At 44.0% G+C, this 8707-nt stretch overlaps 2 protein-coding genes across 3 annotated transcripts; both read left to right on the forward strand.

The window, feature by feature from the left end:
- Nucleotides 1-682: 682 nt before the first annotated feature.
- LOC124478113 (transmembrane protein 25) lies at nt 683-4060 on the forward strand. Of its 2 annotated transcripts, none has more exons than XM_047036251.1 (9): nt 683-865; nt 1595-1707; nt 1812-2159; nt 2379-2669; nt 2790-2924; nt 3023-3056; nt 3130-3230; nt 3519-3596; nt 3800-4060. In XM_047036251.1, the coding sequence occupies exons 2-9, from the start codon at nt 1632-1634 to the stop codon at nt 3871-3873; spliced, it is 1137 nt and encodes a 378-aa protein (XP_046892207.1). In that variant the 5' UTR covers nt 683-865; nt 1595-1631; the 3' UTR covers nt 3874-4060. The 2 variants fall into 2 exon arrangements, with proteins under 2 accessions (XP_046892207.1, XP_046892208.1); XM_047036252.1 differs by having other exon boundaries at nt 1598-1707.
- A 1069-nt stretch (nt 4061-5129) lies between these two features.
- LOC124478158 (T-cell surface glycoprotein CD3 delta chain-like) lies at nt 5130-8707 on the forward strand. Its single transcript, XM_047036333.1, has 6 exons — nt 5130-5569; nt 5988-6057; nt 6489-6698; nt 7223-7363; nt 7490-7545; nt 8093-8707. The coding sequence occupies exons 2-6, from the start codon at nt 6009-6011 to the stop codon at nt 8147-8149; spliced, it is 513 nt and encodes a 170-aa protein (XP_046892289.1). The 5' UTR covers nt 5130-5569; nt 5988-6008; the 3' UTR covers nt 8150-8707.

Here is an 8707-nt window from a genome sequence, read left to right on the forward strand (position 1 = left end):
GGCTCTGCCTGTAGAGAGCTGCACTGCAGAGACATGACAGACTGGAACACAGAGCGTAGCTCTCTGGAGCAAGCAGTCTGGGAGAGGGGAGAGTGGTGGTGTGTGCTGTGTAGGTGGGGATATGAAAAGGGGGGGAGGGGGGGGGGGGGGGTGATAAGATTGATGGATAATCGGATGCGATCTTGTTCTTGCACACAAACAGACTGACAGGTCACCCTGTCATCACTCTCTCTCTCTCTCATTTGGTGTGGTCACATGGTCACATGGTCACATGTTCATTGTGATGCTTGGTGGATAATGAATGATTGATGCACTGCGCAGATCTCTCTCTAGCTCTCCTTTTGTTTCCCTCTCTTTCTCTCTCGCCTTTTCTCTCTGCTTTCTCTTCCCTCCACCTTCTCTCTCTGTCCATTTGGACTCCTCGTCTCCACGCTGTCTTTCACCCCCCCCCCCCTCCCTCCCCCCTCTCTCTCTCTTTCTTTCTCTCTCTCTCTCTCTCTCTCTCTCTCTGTGGTATCCTTCACGCACTCCATCAACCCCCCGATCCTCTCCTCCTCCCTTTCTCCCCTTCCTTTCCCTCCCCCTCTTCCTCCCTTTCTCCTCTTCCTTTCCCTCCCCCTCTTTCTCCCTCTTCTCGCTGCGTCGGAGCGGCGGAGGCAGCGTGACTGCGTCAGCCAGTGTGGGCTGCTGTGATGTAGCTGCAGTGGCTCCAGTGTGCCTAGCAAAGTCCCGAGTCTGAGCTTGGCTGCTGGAGCTGGAAGGAGCTCTGTATTCTCCTCCTCTCCACCACCCCTTCCTCATCGTCCTCCGCTCGCATGGGGCACCGGCAGGCTAAATCACACGTCCGTCTGCAGACTGTGCTGAGGTAATGCACAAACATGTGTGTGTGTGTGTGTGTGTGTGTGTGTGTGTGTGTTTGAGACGGAGAGATATAGACTGTACTCTGTGTGTGCGTGTCTATGATAGAGACATGGCTGTATGTGTTTATTTGTGTGCACACCGAGATGCCTGCGTTATTGCTTTTTCCCCTAGTGTTGTCTATCCATCACTTCAGGCAGTGCTAGCCATGACCGGAAGCCTTATTGACAGTCTTTAAAGGGTGTTGAGAAATTGTATTTTTGAGAGGGTGAACATCATTGTTCAGAATTTCCATTGACCTGGATATCAACACAATATTCCTGCTGCTTTGGTCTTCTGTACTGCCATATCCTGTAAACGTGGCTACTGCTGTATGTGATGCAGGATCAAGTGTGTTTGTGTGTTTGTGTAATCACAACATGTTTTATGATACCGAAAAGCTCAAATCTGCCAGCTTCACAAATCATGCTTTGACAAGACATCCCATGAATTATTAAAGACTCTGGAGTCAGAGAGAGTATATTTGTGAACAGTATAATCTGCTAACGTAAACCATACTCCCAAACAACCCCAGTAAGCAACATGGCTGCAATCCAGCTCACTATATCAGAGACTATGTCGGGGGGTCATTGGTTACGACCTGTCTCTTCAGACCTATCTAAGTGCTTATAGTTGATGGGTTGAATCAGGATTTCAAAATATTCACCCTTCACCCTTGTGTGTGTATGTGTGTCAGTAGGTAGGAGTGTGTGTAGGTACTCCACTGGGACGGCATGGTGTGTGTGTGTTGGAGGACAGGGCCACATGTTGCTGTCCTGCTGGTACAAACCCTGGTCTGGGTCTGGACAAGTGAGGAACATAGATCAACTTCTTACAGAATCTATAACTTTATGTAAATCGCCACAGTATGGATAATACAATGTGTGAAGTCTAAGTTTAGTGTCTCTACCCAGGTGCCATAGAACCAGCTCCCAAAATTGATGGATGGCACCGATCAGTAATCACACTACAGGAGAATGCCACGCACAAATTTAACTGCCAATCAGACGGCTGGGACCCCAACGCCCCGCCTCTGCTGACGTGGTACCTGAACGGAGAGAGGCAGAGAGAACCCATGACCCACGGAAAGGGGCGCCTTGTGATGACATCACCTAAACAGTCGGCAAAGTTGCGTCCAAACTCGCACCACAACAGCACGTTCTCTCTGCGAGCCAGGAAGTGGCACCAGGAGCTGGTGTGTGCGGTGTCCAGACCCAACAGCGCCCAAAGCTACAACGCCACCGTAACCCTTAACGTCCAATGTTAGTTTGGAGAAGATTCCTGAGGGGCTGGATGAGTTACATCGTACAAACATGAGTGAAATACACATATACAGACACATAGAGGCATGCACAAATATATTCATGTGTGTGCATTTTGCAACCCCGTCCAATACACATACGCTGACTTACTTATCCTGTAGTAGGCTCATTTAAAGCAAACATTCTTGTCTTTTTCTACTTCTCCATCCTTTCCTCCAGTCCAGCCAGAGATTCTGAGAGTGAATGCCCACTACAGTGAGACGGCCGACCCCGGCCTCTCCCTGGTTCTCTTCGCCTTGGTACGCTCCAACCCCCCTGCCACCATCACCTTTGTGGACCAATCCGGCCATCTGGTAGCCAACACCTCTGACTTCCTCATCCTGGACTCGCGGAGCTACCCCTGGCTGACCAATCACACGCTGCGGGTCAGCCTCAGTAGCCTGTTAGGGAATGTGTCGGTGAACGCCAGCAACAGTGTCGGCGCTGCCCAGAGCAATCTCACCCTGGCAGGTCTGTGCACTGGCCTCATATCCACTTCCAAATGGAACACAAATGCACAACACAGACATGAAGCAGACATGTTCAGCTGGGTTTTACTTTCCACCAAACACTCCCTTTTGTTTTCCCCAGAGTTCTTGCAGTCCCGCGTGGAGGTGCCCATGTTGGGCATCGTGACAGGGGCAGCTGTAGCCTTCATCACCCTCCTCATCTTCACCCTGCTGGTGCTCTGCTTGCTGCACAAGAACAAAGGAAAGGCCATCATGGGTGGGTGTGGAGGTGGGGGTGGGAGGGGGAGAGGTTGTCAGGCATGAGAATTACGAGGCCTCTCCACAGTTTGGCTTATGTGCAATGCTTCTTTGCAGATGAGCCGGTGGAGATTGTGCTGGCCAAAAAAAGGTATGTATCATTGTGTGTGTGTGTTTGTGTTTGTTTTGTTTGTGTGTGTGACTTTAACGGCTGTCTGTTTTAGTGATTCCACCAGTATTAAAGTGGACCAAATCTACATGCCCAGAGAGAACATGTCCCTACCCTCCAACATGCAGCTCAATGACCTCAGCACCCTCCGCAAAGGTACAGTACTGCTAAAAGGTTTCTATTACCCAGAACCTATTTCCAGAAATCCTAGACCCCAGAACATATTCCCTAAATTCAAAGACCTTCAATTCCTGCTCTCAGTGTTCCTAAACTCCCAGACCTCTATAGACCCCTATACCCTACTCCTTAAACTCCGATATCCATACACACCGCTCCTCAGGCCCCCGGATCCGGCTTTGACTGAGGTTTTTAGGGTTATTAGGAATCTCAAAGCTTTAACTCTATTTGTTGTCTCTTTGTGACCTCCTCCATATCATCCTGTAGCCAGAGAGGCTGCCAAACACAACCTGGGAGAGAAGATGGAGGAGGAGGAGGATCTGTCTGCTGCCTATGCTGCTAGAGGTGACACTCTCTTTCCTCCTGTTCTCACCTTGCTTCTTTCTTTCCTTTTCTCACTATCTTGTTCTGTTTCTTTCTCTCTCATTGTCTCTCTCATTTTTTCTTTGACTCTTTGACTCTGTCTGTATTTATCTATCTCTTGCTGATGGTACATGCTCTGCTGAAGGGGCTGACGGTTTCAACGCTGTTCCTATCTTTGCCTCCAGGTTTCGCCAGATACCCCATGGTGGGCTACATCTATAAGGTCAACAGCATGAGCAGTGATGAGATCTGGCTCTGACCACATACATATGCACGCACACACATACAGACACACACACAGACACACACACACATACACACACACAAAAACCTTTAAAGGCACAGGAACCTGACAATACAACTGTTCAATCGGAGCCTCAGAATAACTGCCAGTCAATCAGATAGTACCGTCTTCATAAATCTTTGATGTCATAGTTTATTTACAGTACCTCAATGTCAAGAGTGTTATAAAAGGTTGATTTTTAAAATTAATTTTTACATTAATTTTAACTAGAGGTCTTGCCGCCTTTTTAGGGGTTGACCACTTTACAACATACCAAACTTTATCTACATACACTCCAGTCTGGTGTCGATCACAAATATATAATCCTCTCGCATTATGGAATGCTTAATGTCCTTTCTATTTCATGAGAATGTTCAAGATGATGTTTGTGAATTTATTTCTATAAATACATAAACAAATAATATAATGGTACATATTTGTATATTTACATGTACTGTAGCTGTACATGTTGATGTATATTTGTATGCATATATGTATATGTGTATAAAAGAAAAGGTCTAATAAAAACAGTATATGAGAGCGATGAAACAATGTGTCCTGGAGCTGTGTGGAACCACTAGGGGGCAGCATTCTCTTCACCACACTTTACAGTCATTCTAAGGTTGGTAGAACTTCTACTCACATTTGTACACAGAAATATCCAGGGAATCAAAGTTTTGGGGTAATGGGAGCAAGTGGAGGCCAGGCCAGGATAGTCATGGTCAGGGTTAGTGTCAAGGTCAGGGTTCATGCAAACCAGACTGGAACAGTCATGTGTGAAGCTAGTGGGCAAAACATGGAGTGAAAGTGCCATGATGTAATCATTTTAGAGCTAGGTTTCAAAACGGGCTCCTGAAGCCTCCTAGAGGCTCCTAAAGGCTCCTAAAGTCCTGTAGTCCTTCTCTGTTGTGATTATAAGAGATGGATGACAGAAATGAAGTGAGAGCAAAGGACACAAAAGCAAAAACAAGAGAGAGAGAGAGAGAGAGGGGGGGGGGGGGGGAGTGGGGAGAGAGAAGTGAAAAATAAGAGAATATTAACAGGTGGGAGAAAATAAAAAGATGATATGTGTGTGTGTGTGTTGGGTGCAGGTGTTAGCTGCAGGTTACAGGGAGCTGTGGTTTGTCGTTATCTGACAGGAAGCTGCCTTGTGGGATGATGTCTCTGCTGGGTGGAGCTCCACACTAGCATCTGCAGCAGGAGCTCTAGCTTGTCTCAGCATCAGCGGGATGACACTCTCTCATAGTAGTTTGTTTTGTTCAACAGTGTTTTAGTCACAGCATACCTCTCAGTACAGTGATTGTTATATTGTAGTTTGTGTGGGTAATTTGCTGCTTTGCAGCTTAGAAACTAGCTACGAATATATGGTAAACAATAATGACGGATGTCCTCTCACATTTAACATTCATATTGATTTCATCAATTTGTTTATGGTCATGCTCAACTATTGTAACATATTCTTCTAACGTGTGTAATGAAGGGCTTCAGCAATTAATTACCATAGTGTTCAAGGTATATTTAAATGGGTAGGACCACAGTAATATAAAAAGCAGATCGAAAAACAAAGCAATCACACACACTTCCTCCTTACACGCATTGAGCAGACAGACTTTAGGCAGAAGACACTGCGCAGATCCTTTGACAAACCAACACATACGGTAAAGAAGTTCAGGTAAGTTTTATGGTTCCTGATCATCCTTGACAGTTTATAAATATAATTTAGGTTTAGAGCAAATCCAGAGAAATGTTCAAAGTTACATGAGTGACATGGTCTATTGATGAATAACAGTAAAAGTTATCTGAGGGTTCTGCATTAAACATCTAACATCTCAATCATTAGTACATATGAAACCAGTGAATCTGGTTGAACCTTGTGTGTCTGGCAACGGCTCTCAGGCAGTACAATGGGATGGAGAAATGATAGACAAAATGTCTGACTACAAGCATGAAATGGCACCTTTCCTGTGTTTGTGGGCGTACAGGTTGTGGGGTGTGATTGTAAGTGTCTGTGTGTGTGAGGGGGAGGGGGGGGGTAGGTAGGGTATGACATTTGATAAAGTATGGAGCACATTTCCGCTTTTTCTCTGCAGTGCTGAGGGAGAGGAGAAAGAATGAAGACTCTGCTGTTGGCCAGTGTACTCCTGGTTTGGACCATGAGGGGTAGGTTGGAGGAATGAGAACATGAAATACAGACCTAGAGTGAAGGAAAATTAGATAAAGTTCTCATATCACTCAGGACATGTAATTCTGTTTAGATTTTGCTAAATGAAACTTTACTGTATTTACTGTACATAATTGCGAATGGCATAAGGTAAAACACCTGTGAATACACACGTGTACTGTGTCTTATTCATCAACATCCCTTTAAAGTAGACGAAAATGTTCTTGGTCATGCACAATAAACGTTTAGAAACAGCACTTTGGACTGAAGCAGTTCAATCGGCCGTTAAAAAAAAACTTTGTTTTACATTGTGGCCCTTGCTGGTTGATAATTATGGTTGTAAAGTGCGATATGATCATATGAAAATGCATAGAAACTGCAACCCAAAAAATTGCTCTTGCATCTATTGTACGTTCCTTTTTTCTTTCAGCATCTTCAGTGGATCCGGAGAAAATAAAAGTGTTTAAAGAGAAGGATGGAATCAGATTGGAATGTCCGAAGAAAGAACCTATGGAATTGTTTAGGTCTAATGGAAATGTGATATTGGATGGGAAATTGCAGTTTAACGATGACAATACAGGGGAGTACACATGCAAGGGCAAAGATAAACTGGAGATTTCTATGTACGTCAAATTCCGGAGTAAGTCATACCTTTTGCATCGGTTTATGTTTTAATACACTTGCGAAAAGTTTATCATATAGGAATTATTTTGAAGTAGCCTAGTTTATGACTGACTCCATGCCACCGTTAATGGAGTTGGCTTGGTGTCGTTGATATAGATAACACCTATATTTACTGTGAGTGAGTTCAAGTCTTTAGGGCTGTGAAGTCTCACGCATTTCAACAATGTCCCACCCGGAGAAGTAAAGGATAACTTGTCCCATATACAATTAATGGCTGCATGAGTGATATTTATGGACGATTCCTGCCGAGTTCATCATTATCTCGAGTAATATTGAGTCAAATGCCACCTACAAGCCAATCAGAACCCCCCCTTTTGTTTCAAGCCAAACGTTGATTGATAGGTTAATCTCTCTTTGAGAGCCCTGGTTTAAGTGTCTGTGTCTCTATCTGTGTGTGTGGGTCTGTCTGTCTGTCTGCCTGCCATCTGCCCTCTGCCCATCTGTGTTTTTGTTTGTGTGCGTGTGCGTGTTTGTTTCCAGCATGTAAGAACTGCATCGAACTGGATCCTGCCGCCGCAGCAGGTATGGCTATCGGAAACCTGGTGGCTACAGTTATGATTGGAGTAGCTGTATACCACATAGCCTCCCAGTCCAGAGGCACTCGAGCCACAGTCCAACAAGGTGAGAGATCATGTCAGAAACCAGGTAGAGACCCGGTTAAAATATGTTTCTCCAGAGAAGTTGTAAGAGGAAGTATTCTTGTTCTGAAAGGGTCATTTCAAGCACACATATGTATTTCCCAAACAGCTTCAGATCGCCGGGCACTCATCCCTAATGAATCAAAGAATGAAAGCCACTATCAGGTACAGTAAACTATTCCCATTAGTTCCGCGACTGTAGAAACACTTGTCTCTATCTCTCTCACTCCCATAAATGAAACGGAAATACAATTTATTTAATAATGCGCAGCAACATTACATTGAATAAATATCTGTATGGAATGTTAATTTGGTTTAGGCTACTGGAATGTATTTGGTAAGCAGCTTTGACCCCAAAATTATGTATCCTATGCAAATTGTCACTTAATTATGTTAGGCTAATTGTTCATACAAACTGATAACAGTTGACTCAGTCCAGTGTTGTAAGTAACTGCAGTCATTTTGACACTTGAAGAGAAATGTTAACAAATCAGTCCACTTCACCTTGACATTTACAGAAGTTGAAGAGTTTAACACAAAGTCCTTAATTCATCATGTAACGAGAAATGTTCGCAGGGAATCTTGGAGTTCTGTGGATGTGTGTATGATCAGTGTGTCCTCTGGTTGGTTGTCATGTCTGTCATATAGACATGTCATGTTCACATTTTCACTCCTTCTGGATTTAACCAAAATGCGTTCTTCTTCATGGCAGAAACTGAACGTTGGGACTCGCAGCAACGACACCTACTCCTACGCCAGGACTGGCTAGGCCTCCTCACCAACTGATCATCTGACCACCCCCTCTTCCTCTTAACACACTGGGCAAAGTGTAGTAATTGGTCCCACCTATCTATTTTATACCATTTCTTATCAAAATGTTAATTTGGGTTGTATTTTTGGGATGCCACCATTCATGCTTTCTATCATGTTGTAGTGCTTAGCTTTCTAGTACGTTTCTATCCTGAATTGAATATACTGTAAATGTACTAATATGTAAATACCAAAATACCCTAAAGCTTTGTGTTCATCCTAAAGACAAGAAATGTAAAACTCTGTACTTGCTGTTAAACGTGTCCCCGCCTTCCTATTACATAGGTCAGTTTACGTTGTTTTGTAATGTAAAGTTTGATAAAACTATTTTATTTTAAAATAATTAATGTGTGAGGAGATACACTCAGAGCAATGTATTTAGCAAATTGTAGAGTAAAAAATGTGTGTGTCACCTTTGATTGTGTGACTTATTATTTAATAAGAAGATTAATGCTGTGTTTTAAGGAAACCTTTTCCATCTCAGGTCAATTGCTAAATTAAAATGATTTCTCTCTCA

The sequence above is a fragment of the Hypomesus transpacificus genome, chromosome 15, assembly GCF_021917145.1.
Source record: "Hypomesus transpacificus isolate Combined female chromosome 15, fHypTra1, whole genome shotgun sequence".
NCBI classification, from domain to species: domain Eukaryota; kingdom Metazoa; phylum Chordata; class Actinopteri; order Osmeriformes; family Osmeridae; genus Hypomesus; species Hypomesus transpacificus.